This window comes from Desmodus rotundus, chromosome 13, assembly GCF_022682495.2.
Source record: "Desmodus rotundus isolate HL8 chromosome 13, HLdesRot8A.1, whole genome shotgun sequence".
In the NCBI taxonomy this organism is placed as follows: domain Eukaryota; kingdom Metazoa; phylum Chordata; class Mammalia; order Chiroptera; family Phyllostomidae; genus Desmodus; species Desmodus rotundus.
The window spans coordinates 71,134,481-71,151,978 of NC_071399.1; the positions used below are offsets into that span (position 1 = coordinate 71,134,481).

At 37.6% G+C, this 17,498-nt stretch overlaps 1 protein-coding gene across 1 annotated transcript; it reads right to left on the reverse strand.

Moving 5' to 3' along the window:
- Positions 1–937: 937 nt before the first annotated feature.
- Positions 938–17,436, reverse strand: MZT1 (mitotic spindle organizing protein 1). The gene is made up of 3 exons (XM_024567198.3): positions 17,277–17,436; positions 8,144–8,289; positions 938–2,898 (listed from the first exon to the last, which is right to left on the reverse strand). Exons 1-3 carry the CDS (start codon positions 17,353–17,355, stop codon positions 2,875–2,877), a joined length of 249 nt encoding a protein of 82 aa, XP_024422966.1. The 5' UTR covers positions 17,356–17,436; the 3' UTR covers positions 938–2,874.
- Positions 17,437–17,498: the final 62 nt, after the last annotated feature.

Sequence of the window (17,498 nt, forward strand, 5' to 3'; positions counted from 1 at the left end):
AGACAAAATGGGATATTATTCAGCCTTCAAAACTAATGAAATTCTGGTACATGATACAACATGGATGAAATCTGAAGACATCGTGCTAAGTGAAATAGACACAAAAGGACAAATATTCCATGATTCCACTTATGTGAGGTACCTAGAACAGTCAAAATCATAGAGAAAGAAAAATGTGGGGGCTGGGAGAAGGGGAGAATGGGGAGTTACCCCTTAATGGGTAGCATTTCTGTTTGGATGATGAGAAAGTTCTGGGTAGCACAACAATGGTTGCACAGTAATGTAAATGATCTTAATGTCATTAACCTGTACAGCTTAAAATGTTAAATTTAATGTTGTATATTTTTTACAATAAAAATGTGGCTAATGTGAGGAATTTTTAATTTCAATTAATTTAAATAACTTTAAAAACTGATACTTGACCCTGGCCAGTATGGCTCAGTTGGTTGGAATGCTGTCTCATAAACTGAAAGGTCATGGGTTGGATTCCCTGTCAGGGCACATGCCTATGCTGCAGGTTCAGTCCCTGGTTAGGGCACACACAAAAGGTAATCAATAGATGCTTCCCTCCCTCCTTTCCCCTTTCTCTAAAACAAATGGGCAAGTCCTTGGCTGAGGATTAAAAAAATGTAAATTTTATAATATCCATTTTGTAAAGAAGCTCTCTTTAGAAATATAGAAAAATATAATCTCACACATTTAATATGCCAACTTTGTTTTCAAGCGTGGGGCAATGTTAATATAGCTACCTCCTTTCACTATCAGGGGAAAAGTCTTCCGCTTTATCCCTCAAGCCTAATTTTACATTGCATATTACACAGCCCATCTTTAAATACTCTTCAATTACATAGGTAATAAGTATCTAAATATTTATAGAGTACATACAGAAACAAGATGAATTCACAGAAGCATATATGAAATGACAAGTACATGGCAATACCACCCAAATAACTTTATTTTTGTCACTGACAACATGCACAACACTGTGATTGTATCATTACTTTGGTTTCTTTAAATATTACTTAAGTATGCATTAAAAATGTTTATATTTAAGAAATATAACATACTAAAGAAGTCCTCTGTAAACAAAACTCCTCAATATATTTTCCTGCTTTCATACATAAATAACCTACAGTCATAAATAAATAAACTATTAACTCTAATAATCTAAAAGTATACACAAGTTTTGGAACTTCAGTGTTCTATGATTTTATACATAAGAACATGCAGCATTTGCAGTATTTATCAGCAAATAAATGACTTATCATCCCAAGTTCTTATTGTCTCCCAATAATAGACTTTCCGGGGCACTTGGTAAAGATGCTATCCATTTAAAAAGTCAAAAGGGTCATCCTGTCCGGGTTGCTCAGTTGGTTAGAGCATCATTGCAATATGCCAAGGTTGTAGGTTTGATCCCTGGTCAGGGTACATACAAGAAACAAGCAATGAATGCAAAAATAAGTGGAACAACAAATCGATGTTTCTCTCTAAAAAAATCAATACAAAACAAAAAGTCAAAATGGTTAATAGACTAGATTTTTAACATAGTACAGAAGGTTGCCATTTAATTATTACTAAGCTTTACTAAAATCACTTCGGTTTTTCTGAAGAACAAAAAAGTAATGCTATTAAAGAGTAAATGCTTATACTATCATTTAAATGGACGCTAACAGAGTCTAAAATAAAACCAGATTAAATTTGTGTCAGTCTTGGGAAAACTATTACACTGAGATTCTGTTACAGAAACAGAATCAATGTTTTAGAAAAAAAATTTTAATTAGTTAAAACTTTTAGGATAAAAATGATACACAAAAATGATTTTATAAAGATATTATGGACCATTTGATTATTTAGGTTTTGTTTCATGACTGGAAATCTTTATTCCTTCAGAAAATAGTAACATATTTGTTGAACGACATTTCCGGTATAGTGATTAGGTAACTACTAGCCATCTATGGAGCTATTAGATAACCATTCAAGATCTATTAGGTAAGCACTCGAATTATTTTTACATGACAAAAATAAAAAGACTTTTGTATGTTGAAAATGTTTCATCAGGTGTTATTTTTTAGGCCATCATTTACAGAGTATAAAACTAAGGGGAAGAAACATTCTCAATTAATATTCTCATTAAATGATTCAAATGACAAATAATACTAAGTGCTATCATTACTTTTAAAATCTACGTTTTTAAAAGTTTTATTTTTCAACCAATACAAAATTGATCTGATTCACACTGTTAACTGCCAAACTTTACATTTAAAAACTAAATATTCTTTATAGACTGTAACAACATTTTTGTGCTCTAGGAAAAAAAACAAACACACAAGATTCTGATATACATAACGAATCTAAATCAAAATTCACAAATGGTGGTTGAAATTCTGTCAACTTTGAGCCCAATGCAACATAAAATCCAGTTATTTTGCATAAACAATTTAAAATTAAAGTTTATAATGGAAATGTCAGCAAGTCAGAACTACCACATTACTACTAATGGGTTCCATTATACTTCAAACAGGCACGGCAGATGGGCACATCTGAGAGACAGACTGCTTAGAAAATTAAAGCTATCAGATCTATAAATAAGGAATACATAAATATCAACACTGTAATAATGCCAAAGCATTAGAGCCGTTTAAAAAAGTAAGTTAGAGCCATTTCAAAAAGTAAGATGTGACGTAAACACATCTGATAGTTCTCCCTGTAAGCCACTTTCCATCGATTTATAAAGCTCCAGTTTTATAATGATTTTAAAGAGGAAAATGTTGCTACACTGCTGCATGCAGTCATTTCATTGCACATTCCTGACTGCAATGTGATCTTCAAATCCTCCTGCGGTGCTTGACATCTTACTAGGATCTTTCCAGGAAGTCAGCTTGTCATATTTTCAGCAGCCTATAACAAGAAAGTAAGATTCATTACAATAAAACCATGGAAAAAGCGACACCGTGGAAATAAATTTGTCAATACCACACTGTCACTAACAAATCCTCCCCAGCACGTATCAAATGAGTTTTATCAGAATAATGCAGTGGTTTTCACTTTTTGAAGTATATTCAAACTGCCTTTTAAACTGATTGCTAAGCTAAAGGCAGGAAATTATTTACTCTTAAGCAATACAGTTAATGTAAAAATATAATGCTACTTGTAAAATTAACCTCAGAAGACCTTATCCACAGTCTTAATTAGTTTGTCTGTTTCTCCATGTTTCATTGTAGTATGAAAAGGGGATAAGATGGAAAAAGACCCTTCTATTATTCTATAAGATGGAGAAAAAAGAACAAAAGAATAATGAACTTATAGCTAATCCTGCTTCACCTATACCACCAACCATTATATTATACTTTCTATGATTATTCTGCAGAAATTCCCAGACACCAAATTATTTATCAATAAATGACTTGATATGCTTTTCTGAAAGTAAGAATTTAAATAATTTCTTAATGCCAAAACTGAAAATGTTGATTTTAAATAAGTTTAACATCAGAAATACATGGTAAACTTCTAATTCATTTACATTTCTACTTCTTAATTAAAACTTGCTTTTAAGTTTTGTCTAAAATTCAGAAGTCTTTCATGAAAATCCCTTAAGATATCAGGAAAACTATAGATAACTCAATCTCAAACATTCTCAGTCAACACAACCTACCTTGTTTATGTATATAGTTGGCTATTCTAACTTAGCCTCTTCCTCCTTTGGGTTTACCAAATTCTCAAGAATTAAAACCTAGTTTGGAAAAAAAACAACATCCCTTGTTCTAAGATCCTATATAGTTTCCTCTTCTTTAATTGTTTAATTTTTAATTAAATTTAAATATAAATTTATATTGAATTCATATTTTATGTAACATCATAGAAGTTTCATCTGTACACTTCTATGTACAGACACTAGATCTGTATATTGCACTGTGCGCCCACCACCTAACGTCAAACCATCCTCTGTTAGCTTTAGCCACATACCCTTTAGGCACTCACTCCATCATCTTCCTAATCCCACTGTCAGTAACATTTACTTCAAAGACTTGAAATAATATATATAATTTTAGGATTTTTTAAATGGAAACACCTTACCTTTACTGCAGTTTAATTTATCTTGCCCCAATTTTCATGCTAATTTTAGAGGTTCTCCTCCAAGATACAGATAATATATCAAGTATGATACATTGAAAATGAAGCAAGTATTTTCACTTAAACTAAATAAGCCATCACCTTTGTGTAGCATTCATGTTATATGAATGCAGTATTACCTTCTATTCAAAAGAACAGCAATGGCGCCCTAGAGACCGATATAGTTACCACATGGCCATTGAAGATGCCCCAAAATTGTAAGAATTTGCCCTGGGAAAAACCAGTGTTAGAAGTCTTTTCTTCTGAACTTCCCTTTCCTGTGCAAGTTTATTTCTTTCTCTGGAAGGATGGATGGGAAACACATGACTTAATCCCTTGTTTCTCTCTCAACTACAAATTCTACTGCTCCAACGTTTTCATGCTGCAGACCTTCCTACACAGTGAGAGAGATACATCACTCACCCTGAGATTATTAGTGATAGCGCAGGGCAGCTACAAGAGAAAGAGCAAAGCTTAGTGTATAGGAATGCATCAATAACAACATAATTCAGGTAGCACAAACTAGAAGCACAAAGTAGAAGATACAGAAAAGTAGGTCTTGCTTAGAACCTTCTGAAATTACAGTATGTAAATATAATTGTCTAACCATAAATACTAGCACCAAGGAAACAACACAAAAAATCAGTGTTCATAAAAGAATCACTCATAAAAAATAAGGTCTATTTTTAAAGAAATGCATCTAATCCACAGTTCTATTTATGCTGATACCCAAAGGTAACCTACCTATTGCTGTTTAGAAACTGATCTAATTGGGTGAAACACAACTAGCTGTTACTATAAATGATTTAAATAATTATCAATACACAAGTCTGTGGAAGAGAAAGACAAAATGATTCTAATCACTAGAATTTCTAGGTAAAGATGGTAGAATGCAGCAGGAACAGTTTCTCCTTACCCTACTTTCCATACCAAAAGAAATAAACAAAAATATAAGAAAAAAATTTCAGCACCAACGCCACACAAAAAACTATGCTTATAACTTTTTACCAACTTATGCTTATAATTCTTTACCGACAAGTCCCAACCCCGATCTAATAGTATCAGTCGATAGAGAATAACTTTAATCTAGAGGGAAGTAACCTAAGGAAGGTAATTTTTAAAGTAGCGTGATACTATCTAGAACAGTATTCACTAAATATTATCACTGGTTGTCTCCTCCGTAATCTTGAGTGACTTTTTTTGTCTTTGATTTTCTAATTTAAATATTTTTAAATTATAAGCATGTGTTATTTTTATAAAAATTATACAGATTTCGAAAATTACTTTGAAGAAAACAAGAAGATTCTAACAAGCACTGCTTTGCTGGGAACTTTCAAGGATCTCCTCTACACCCAGTTTTAACGAGAACTGGCATTCTGGTTTTAGATTATGGTAGAAATGTGTTTTAAAAGGTTCTGTGTATGTGTGTGTGACTGATCTTCCATTCAAATGGGCAACACTTTCTGATTTGTTCAACTTAATTATTGATGTTGCCTTCATATCAGATCATGGTCCACTGACTGTGAAATAACCAGCATGCTCAGAACTGAACGAGCTATGCTATTTAGGTAGTTCTGACCCCCCTAGCCTAGTACCTGGGGTTTTATTTTGTCTAAGAAAATACTCTACCAAATACTTCTGTCAGTCTCTCTCGCACATTCTTTTTAGCCAGGTTATATTTGCCTTTGGTTCCTTTATAGTGCTCAAACTGCATTACAACACAAAAATCTCTACCTAGAAGTAACCGAATTTCCATTCAGTGGCAAAGATAAATAAGTTATAGTATATTTGTAAAATGAAATATGATGCAATACATTTTTACTGTAATCAAATGTAGTTACATACAACATAAATGAACCTCATAAACATGTTAAATGAAAGAACCCAGTAAAAAAAGGATTGTGCTGTAAGACTCCATTTATACTGAGTTGAAAATTTTTACAGAATTAAACTGCAGTGTTTAGAGATCCATACTTAGTCAATAAAGCTGTTGAAGGAAGTGTCTACCATAAAAATCAGGGCAGTAGTTAACTGGAGGGGAAGTAGGAAGGAGAAGTCAGTGATGGGGGGAAACATAAGGGGCTTTTACAGTGCTGGCAATGAGAGTTGCCTAGATATTCTCTCCATGATAAATGTTTTGTTTACTTTTTTATGTTATTTTAATAATCAAAAAGTTTTAAAAGGCACAAAACCAACAACCCAAATCACTAAAACTTACTGGAGAATAACAATGTGAGATGGGTAAGCTACATGTTTTATATAGCTCTATTTCCTCAAAGAAAAGAAACGGATAAAGAAAGCCACTTTGTCCTCAGAAGATTTAAACAAAGCTAACTGGAAGTTTCAGTGTTCTTGCATGACGAGGTAGTGCTTATATAAATGTAGAAACAATGTCGCCCGAGATTTTAAATTAGAGTGTGTTGTAAGCAAGACAGGGAACACTTTTCCTGTTCCAAATCTCAGCAGTTAAAAGGTGCTAAATTTGAATTTGACAAAAGGTGGTCCTCTGGGCCCATAGTGGCAGTGCAATCCAATTGCCCTCAGCAGTTCCTTGGTCTCTGAGCCCCTCTGAGTCATTCTTCCCTTGTCCTCAAAAATAAACTCATGTTCACAGGTGCTTAGCTTTCACTGCCAATCTCTTGCCTGTGGAATGCCCGAAGTCTGACAGCCTTCCTTCATTTTGTATGGTCCAGGTCCCTTTCAGTCCGATGTAGACGTGTTTTGTGCCGGATGGCTGACTGCATCTAGAGACCATACACACACCCTCTTCACCAACAGGTTCCCCAACACACTCCCATCCTCCTCTCCCCAATGTGCTGTCTGGACAGGCTTAGAATTTTCCAAAGCAAGTGCTACTTCCTTTTTGCTTATCCTCCTCAATTTCTCATTCCTCTTACATTTTACTGTAAGTAGCAAGAAGATAACAAGCTGCACATCCACACTCTGGAAATTTCTTCAGCTAAATATCCAAGTTCATCACTTACAAGTTTTATTTTCCTTCCAAAGAGTAGAATATAATTCAGTCAGTGCTCCTTCGCTTTATAGTAAGAATAGTCTTTCCTTCAGTGCCCAATACACGTTCCTCACTTCCACTTGAGACTTCACCAGGAGCACTAAAGTCCTTATTTCTTGCAAGATTCTATTTGTAATGACATATGTATTCTCTAAGATGATTAAAGCTTCCTCTACAGCTCTGCTCTCTCTGAGCCCTCACCAGAATCGCCTCTTATGCCCATATTCCTACAAATCATCTCTTCAAGATAATCTAGGCTTTTTCTATCAAGTGCACGAAAACCTCCCAATCTCTATTCGTTACCCAATTCCAAAGCCACTTCCACATTTGTAGGTATTTCTTAGAGCAGCACTCCAGTTCCCAGCAGTAAATCTGTATTAGATTTCTAAGGCTGTCATAACAAAGTACCACAAACTGGGTAATTTAAAACAACAGAAATTATTCTCTCACTGTTCTAGAGGCAGAGGGCCACTGACTCTCTGAAGGCTCTAGCAAAGGTTCCTTCCTTACTTCTTGTGGCTGCCAGTAGTCCTTGGCCTTCTCTGGCTAATAGATGTCATCACTCCAGTCTCTACCTCTATCATTACATGGTACTCTCCCTCCTGTATATGTGCCTTCACATGGCTCTTTGCGTATCTGTGTCTAAATGTCACTTGTCTTGTAAGAACATCAAGCACTAATCCATTAATATCTCATCTTAATTTGACTATACCTGCAGGTATATTATTTCCAAATAAGATCATATTCACAGGACCTGGACCTGAGCATATATTATTTGAGGCAGAAATAATTTACCCACAACACAGGGAAAATTCTAAACACAGCTGGAGAAAACAACTAGGAAAAAAACATGATCTGTGATAATAGCAATTTTGTGACTGGAACATATGCTAAGATAATGATCTTCAGAATTTCTTCTGATGGTGATAAAAGTTACTTTAATCACATTTAAGATCTTTCATAACTTCATCACCAATTATTTTCTAAACAAAAGCATATTTACAACAACTGAATCTTTACCTTTAGTGCTTCAGTAGCCTTTCGAAGTTCCTTTATAACTGACGACAAAGCTTCTGGGTTAATTCCTTGTTCACAAAGCCGTACACAAATAGACAGAGTCTCCATATCTAAGCCAGTATTTAAAATTCTTGAAATCTCGAGCAGAACTGAAAAAAGATAGAAAAAAATGTTAAAACAAAATCTTACATTTTATTTATTTTTTAAAGGATTGATTGATTTAGAGAGAGGAAGGGAAAGAGAAAGACAGGGAGAAGAACATCAACATGTGGTTGCCTCTCACGCGCCCCCTACTGGGGACCTGGTCTGCAACCCAGGCATGTGCCCTGACTGGGAATCGAACACACCACCCTTCAGATCACAGGCTGGCACTCAAGCCACTGAGCCACACCAGCCAGGGGCAAAATTTTACATTTTAAAATACGCACAATACTTTTGTGTTTAATTCATATAATACTGCAAACACCAAAGAAACAGCAGAGCGTCCTTACACTTGGAAGTAGGCATGTAATACTGTCTTTTCCTTAGTTAGCTCTAGAAGCTTCAAAAAAAGCTTATAACTTCCCTTCACACAACTGCTTTATGTAACTTAGTCTTTATTCTACCACTCCTTTAATTGTGTCATAATCAGGATTATTTTGAACATTTCTCTACTTTTTATATTTTTAGAATGTAATTTAGTCAGTCACATAACATATTTTACAGAAACACCACACATTACCTAACCACTCTATTTTAAGAGTGAGGTAGCTCTCATGTGGTCCCCCATTAAAATAATATGCATCAGTACATACTAACTTAATTTTATTAGGATAAATTCCTAGAGGTGAAACTACTCAGTCAGTAACATACATTTTTAAGGCTTTAAAAATACTGAGATACTTTTACAATTTGACAGAGTATTCATGTTTGTTGAATCTAATAACAATTAAAACATATTTTAACTTCATTTTTATAGTACTTCATTTTATTAGTTTCTAAAATTATCTTTCATATGATAAAACACTATCAGAGTAAATACATTGATCACATTAAACTTTGTTTTTAGAATTTTTTAAGTTAATGGTTGATGTGTTATCTGTTGTTTTCCCCTATTATTTTCCCTTGGCATTATGCTTAGAAAGTTATTCCCCATGCAAAGGTTATATAATTATTCACCAGTATTGTCTTCTAGCACTTGAAAGTTTATTTCCCCTCCCTCAACCATAAATACTTAAATATGTAACTCCTTGGAATTTGGTTGGAAAATGGAATCTCTAACTTTTCCTTCCAGAAATAAGTCAGTTGCCCAATACTCTTTATTGAATGATCTATATTTTTATCACTCAATTAAGATGCTACCTTTATCCCATAGTAAACTGCCATACACCTACAGATTAGTTGCATGTGTCTCTTTTGTCAGCATCACATTTTAATCATTAACTTTACATTGCATGAAGAGGGTTAACAAAATCTTTGCTACCTTTTATTATCATAAGCCCTTTCATTCTGTCAACTTAAAAATATCTATCAATTCCAAAAACAAATTCCATTTGAATTGATTTGAATTGCATGAAAACTACCTATTATTTTGGGACAAATGGACAAGTTAACGATGTTAAATCACCTATTAATTTTAATCTTCCTTTATAGTATTCACGATGTTCATGAAATGGGCCTTTCCCAATTTTTCTTACATCACATTCATTTCATCTGTAGTTCACTTAAGTGCTTTAGGAAATGTATCTTCCACGCCTGTACTTAACTGTTGAACACATGGAGTACAGTTCTAATGTCTTTGTCAGGTAATCTTAACATGTAGCAATTTTGAGTATGTTTTGACTGAATTTTTCTCATCATGGTTGTATTTTCCTCCTTTGCATACCTAGTAATTTTTTGTTGGATGTCAGACATTGTGAAATTTACCTTGTTCGCTGCTGGATATTTTTCTATTTCTATACATATACTTGAGCTTTGTAACGAGGTGCAGTTATCTGGAAATAGTTTGATCCTTTTGGGTCTTTTAAGACTTATCAGCCAGGACCAGAGCCCAATTTATAATTAATATAGGGCTAATTATTCCCCATCGTGGAGGTAATACCCTCCTGAGTTCTTTACCCGAAGTCTCATAAATTATGAAGTTTCCCATTGTGGTTGGTAGATACACTATTCTCGGTCCTGTGTTAGCATGGTATACTGCTCTATTACTTTTGGATGGTTCTTTCCCCCAGCTTGTGGGGTCCCTTCCTCACACACGTGCTATCCAATACTCTGCTGAATACTTGAGGGAAACCCGCAGACTCCAGAGTGCTCTCTAGCTGCAGTTTTCCTCTGAGGCACTCTCCTGCAAGCTCTGCCTGCTAGGGTCTCCCTGCACTAAGCTCCTTCTGCTCATTTCCAGGCGGCCACTGGGTTCCATCTGGATTCTTCCTCAACCCCCACTACATTGTGGTCTGGAAACTCTCAGAAAGCAGTAAGCTGAAGCAACTATCTGGCTCACTTGTTTCCTGTCTCTCAGGGATCACTGTCCATTGCTGCCTGCTGTCCAGTGAAATGAAAACCTTTATTCCACGTTTTGCCTGGGTTTTGTTGGTTGTTTTGGGTAGAGGGTTAAATCAGTCACTGCTATTCCATCTTGGCTGAAAACAGCCCCTTCCCATTTCCATTTCTTCAGTTTTGAGATTTCAACATACTAATACTTTGCTCTTGAGTTGAATTCATGCTGCTGAATTTACTTCAATAACTCTAGATTTGTACTTCCCTACCATAGTCACATTTTTTTCATAGCTAAATGCTTATTTATAACCAGTTATTTTCTGGCCATTGTTTCCATGTTTAAGGTTATGTTCTCTTCATAAGCCACTTTTGTTTCTTCAGGTATAAGTAGCAAAAACAGTGGTTAAGTGTGTGCTCTCCAGAGCCAGACTACCTGGGTTGAAATTTCACTTTCATTACTTACTAGGCAAGGTAACCTCTCTGCACCTTTGTCTCACCATTCTGCAAGATGGGGATAATCATAATACTTATAGGATTGTTGTAAGAATTAAAGGATGCATTAGAATGGTGTTTGGCATATGGTAGTGCTCAATACTTTTTTTTTTTTCATGTTAGATGTTACATTTACGATTTTCTTCCACTTTAGGTTCTTTGTAATTTTTGGATGAAAGCTCATCTTCCACAGATTTTCTTAGCTGTCCGGACTGGTGATGCCTTCTTGGGTGGGTAGTATCACACTGGCCCCAACCCTCTTCATCAGGCTTTGTGGAAGCATCCTGGCTCTGACACACACGACACATGGATGGTGTTTCTCAATCCCCAGCCACGGCAGATGGCATCTTTCTGGCCCCCAGCTACACTCAGACAGGGCAGCATGCTTTGTCAGGTTTCATTCCCAATCCCCTGCTGAATTCCCATCTGCTCCTTTCTTTGGGGGTAGAGGAGGACTTCCCTCTTTCTAATCAATGAAGACTTTTCTTTCCTGGATTTAAACATGGCTATGCTGATAACTGTATTTTAGCATTATTTCTTATCATTTTTATAGGCTGAGAACAGAAAGTTTCAAGGAGTGCTCAATTGTCATCAGTTCTGATAGTGAATCATTAATTTATTTAATTTTTAGTTTTGATTATTTCCATAAATGGATTCTATTTCACTCCTGCATATTTTAAGTAATTAGTGCTGATAATCTAGAAAATTAATTTTGTAGTCAGCCACCTTAACAAATTCTACTGAAGCTTCTAACAGTTTTTCAGGTGATTCTCTTGTGTTTTATAGTCAGGTAATCATTTTACCTACAAATAATTGTCTTTTTTCTAATCCTGTGTTATATATGCTAAACCTTTCATATCAATGTTTTTAAGAAAGCAGTGAAAGAAGGTACTTCCAATTTTACTTAAAATGTATTTAACATTAATGTTAAGGATGATGTCGGTTTCATATAGCTATCCTTTATCATGTTAAAAAGGTACTGTTTTCTTTTGCTAAGACTTTAAAATCAGGAAAACATGTTGATATCGTCTTATCAGTACCTTTTCATCAACCACTCAAATGACCAGGTAGCTTTTTTTCTTTGACTTGTGACAAACCATATTAACAGCTGAAGAACACTGAGCTTGGGAAACGCCCACTTTTACAGTAAGCAGTTAGGAAGCCTGCTCTTTATCTGGAGGTAGATGTTACTGCATCCCTCAGCGCTACTTACTATAAACACAATCCTGAAAACCAGCAGGAGGAAAGAGCAGTCAGGGCTTTGTATTCTTGGCATACAGAGCAAGAATGTATAGGTATGCTCAGGGCTCTGGAAGATTGCATCTCCCAACAGTGACACTACATAGCTTTTGAGGCTAGGCTAAAAGATGCAATACAGCTTCCTCCTTGCTCTCTGGTGAGACACTCTCCCTTGGAACCCAGCCTCCAAGTATAAGAAAACTCACATGTTCCAGACAACAGTGCCTGCTGAGCAGCCAGCTAACAGTCTGTATCAAATAGCAGTCACGTGAGTGAGGAAGCTTTGAGATGACTCCAGACTCAGCAGTGTCCAACTGCAATGCACAGGACACCCCCAGTGCAAGCGCCTAGATGAACCTGATAAGCAGCCAGAACTGAGAATTTTTGTTGTTTTATGCCATAAGTTTGGGGTGGTTTATTATGCAGCAACAGATAACAGTGTATATTCTGACCATACTCCAACCCTCCGACATCATTATGACAAATTCACTTCCTGACCAATTCTCCTGTCCAGTTTTTCTTCATGGCAGATCCTCATATATGCTTCTTCCCGACTTCCTCCTGCCTTTGTTTATGCTCTTCTCTTCCCTCCACATAATTTCACCTCAGCACCTGTATTTCTTCCTTTAACCTTTCTTTTACAATTCACACTGATCTTTACTTCCTAACTTCACAAACTGTCTGTAGTAAGTATTTCTGTGGTATCCACTGTATAACTGGCACCTGTATGTATTTTGTGCCTGCTGTGCTACTGCTGAAAATGTAGTTGTGAACAAGACAGATAGATATGGTCCCAGTTCGCATGGACATTACAGTCTAAGAGAAGAGACATTAAAATAACTGATTTCAGTTATAAGGAAAATAACATAGTTCCAAAACAAATTACAAGAATATCTTAGCCAGTTGTGAAGGACACTTGTTTAAGAAAGACTTTGTCTGAGGAAGTGACAATTAAGCTTGAACTTCAAAGGTGAATAGAAATCAGTTTGACTAATGCAGAGGCAAGAGAAAGGGCAAAGACTAGGGGCCAAAAAAAACAGCTTATGCTGGGGAGATTTTGGTAAATTAAAATGATGTGAAAGGCTCGTGTGAATACAGTGTAATTAAAGGAGATGAATAGCTGTAAAATATGAGATGAGGTAGGCATGAAAATCTACTAAGGCCCAATCGAAGATTTTAGAACTTTAGGATGCTATTACGAGTTATAACATGAGTGTGTGACAAAATTGGATTTTCATTTTTAAAAGACTTTTGCTGCATAATATTGAGTGAACCTTGAAAAAGGATAGACCACATGTGAAGAAAGAGTCCAGTTAAGTTACTGCAATTTTGGTGAAAGACTGGTGGATGGAATAGACAGGAGAGATTAGGACAAGTGGTCAAATCTGAGATGAGTGAAGAACTGAAAGGGCTTAAGGAGGAACAGGAGGTAGGGGAGGTGACAGAAAGCAAAACTGACTCTTAGGTTCCTTTCTCATAAGAGCACCTAGATGGATGGTGGTAGCATGCATGGACTATACATACACTTGCTTTTATAACAATGCCTTAATACACTGTGAACTCTCTTAATTCTTTTTTTTCTAACTAACTACCTGGTATATAAAGTAGTATTACATGGAAACCTCTAGTAAGAAAGTAGTACATTTTTATCGTAACTGTCAAAAACGTAATTACTAGTAGTAAGAAATTAGACCATTAGGAAAACTCTGGAATATAAGAAAAAAAGAATTAAAGTATAAAACTATTGATATAGAGCAGAGGTGTCAATCTCATCTTCACTGGGGGCCGCATCAGCATCGAGGTTGACTTCAAAGGGCCGAATGTAATTTCAACTCCTTAACAGTTAAGGAGTAGTTACATTTATACAGCCCTAAAATTATTTCGACACTCTGAAGGCTACTGTGAGGCTGATGTGGCCCCCAGTGAAAATGAGTTTGACACCCCTGATATAGAGTATCTAAAATTTCAAAAACAGTGAAAGGCAAGAGAGACAACTGAGTACAAAGAAGGAGACAGCGGTTGACAGAAACTGACATTTTAAAGAGGTAATGTAGGAAGAGAACATTGAGGATCTAAGAGTAAGCACAGATGATCTTATGCAATAGACCTTATACTAAATCAGGGCTAGGATCAATCAGGTTCCTTTCAGAGAGATCTGTGCAGATTAGTAACAAAGGCCACTGTTTTCTCCCATCTGAAGTGTCTTTATCAAAATCCTTTTCATTTGCCCTGACCGATGTGGCTTGGTAGGGTGTCATCCTGCAAAGCGAAAGGTTGCGACTGGTTTCCTGGTCAGGACACATGCATGGGTTGCAGGCCCAGTCCCCAGTCGGAGGTGTGTGCCACCCGAAGAGGCAATGAGGCAACGGATAGATGTTTCTCTCTTGTATCCATGTTTCTTTCTTGCATCGATGTATCTTGCCCTCTTTTTATCCCCCTTCACCTCTCTAAAATAAATAAATAAAATCTTTTAAAAAATCTTTTCATTTCACAATAAAATTACAAATATTTACAGCTGAGTTCTATAATCCTTACAAATCACTAACGTATTAGAAAGTTAGATCGCTGTTGGCTTACTAATACTGATGGGAGGTAGGCAGTAAGAGAACAAGAAGAAATTCTACATCTTGAAGGAGGGTAGTCAGACTCAAAAGTTTTGGACAGTTTGGCTCTTATGTGTAGATTCTAATACAAGTAAAATCCCACATTATCAGAATTTCAAATAATAATGATATTTGAGTAAGTCAGCCCAGCATCTTGGGCAAAGTAAAGTTTTATTTCTAAGAGTGAGAGTGGCAGAAAGTGAGACTATAAAATGACTGCAGTCAGGACTTTTCCAGTTGACTGTATGGCTCATTATTTAAGGAACAAATGTCACTATGCTTTCCTTTGTGCCTCGATCATTACAGACAGCATGGAAAACACTTCAATGTATTTCAGTGACTTTGCAATAATTCAATTTCACACTCTTTGGAACTGTCTTGCACCCGATTATGGCACAACAGCAAGGATTTTATGTAAGTGTAGAATTCTAGTAGACAAGACACATTTTAACAAATGTTGATCCACTGCCAACCAGGAGACTTTCTTTTTACCTTCTGGTTTTGTGAACAAACCATATGAAGAGGATGAAGAGGAGCAGTGTTCTCTTATCCATGCCTTCTCTCCTCCAATTTTTTAAAAATAGTTTATTCTTTTATTGTTTTTTCCCATTACCATTTATCCCCCTTATACCCTCTCCCACCTCCACCCCAACTCCCCCAATTTTTCTTCTGTTTTTAAAATCTGGTCTTGCCCTGGCTGGGTCGCTCAGTTGGTTAGAGCACTGTCCTGATATGCCAAGGGTGTGGGTTTGACCCCTGGTCAGGGCATATATGAGAATCAACCAGTGAATGCATAAATAAGTAGAAAAACAAAATTGATGTTTCTCAAGAAGGATGGGGCACTGCACAAGGATGGGTGTTAAGAACAAAATTCTTTTCAGAGAAAGAGAGGCAGATACTTGGTAAGTAAAAAATTAGATACAAAGGCTCTAATAATACTATATGTAATTATTTGAAAAAGAAAGCAGCAGCTGGTGCAGAGAAAGCTGCAAGTCTTAACCTAAGTCCCATAAGGAGATATCTTATGAAGTAGTGACTACAGTGGAGGCAGAGATAGGGCATGAAGGCTCACACGGCTTAGTAAGAATTCCACGGGGTTATATTTTCAGAGATAGAGGCTGATGAGTGTATCCCCTGGAAAATGCAAAAATCAATGTCTAACATCCATCAAACACTCATACACGTGCAGTCGAATAAAATGAAGACAAAGTCACCTCCAAGTGGTATGACATCTTCTATTACATAAAAATAAAAGAATCAGGAAATTTATCACTATAAGTCAATACAGCAACAAATAAAGACAACATGATTATAGTAATAGATGCCAAATATGATAAAACTCAGCAAATATTACCAACTTTTTAAAAAACTGAAATAGGAAAAAAACTAAAAAAGTAACAATACAGTATCTTTTGACGATCATCTTCGATATGCCTTTTTACCTGGTTATCTTATATATTCACGTTATAACCCCAGGAAGTAACCTCCTTTTACAGCAAAAAAAAAAAAAAAAAAGATGGCCAAAGACGTTTAAATAGCTTGTCCAAGCTCACCACCAGAGGCATAAAGCGGCAGGGCCGGCACTGGAGGATAGAGAGAGGGTGAGGCCAACACGCGTTCCCGTCTTCTACCACCAGTGTAGGCTCTAACCCGCGTGCCTCCGGGCGCGAGGACAGGCGAATACACCCAGAGCCCGTGGGCACCGGCGTCACCCGACCCATGACGAAACTGGGGCAATTCTGATGTAGGGGCGCCTCGATCCTTCACCGGATATTTAAAAGCGCCTACCCGAGTGCCGAGGACAAGCAAGTAACGGTGACCAAACATTCACGGCCACTGTCCGCACCAGCTTACAGTCTTACCGCCCATACAGTCTCACCGCCCATACAGTCTCGCTCGCGCTCTGGACTAGGAGGAACCGGCGCCTCGCACCGGAAGCCCACTCCAGTGGGCCGCGGAGGAGGCTGGGGGCGCGCGCAAGGCGCGCGGGGCTGGAGTGCGGGAGCGGGACGCGGGGACCCGCGCGAGGAAGGGGTGTGGCGCGCGCGGAGGGAGCGCGGGACGAGGGTCGGCGGGTAGGTGGCGCACAAGGTCCCGCGCGGTGGGGCCGCAACGCCTAGCGCGCGACAAACTACTCGGGAGCGAAGAAACAATTCTCCAAAAACGGGGCCAACACCCCTGCGGCCCTGGCAGGGCCCTGGAGAGGATCATCAAAGATGCCGAGCAAGGCAGGAAGTGTATCTGAGTCCTCCTGGGCTCACCCCCCGCCTCAGGTCCTCGGCTTTGGGAAGCGGAAGCGAGGTCAAGGAGCCGCAACGGGCACTCACCGTCCATGGTCTCCCTCACTGCATTCAGGTTCGCCGTCGCTGCCGCCGCCGCCGATGCCCCAGCGCCGCTACTCGCCATGGCTGAGACCCACAGAGGCGGGAGGAGGGTCTGACCCGGAACTGGAGTGCCTTCCTTTCTCCTAGGCAATCACACCGCGCGTACGGGCACACGCCGGGCAGGCTCCGCCCCTCGCGCCGGTCACCGGCTGGAGGCTGGGTTGA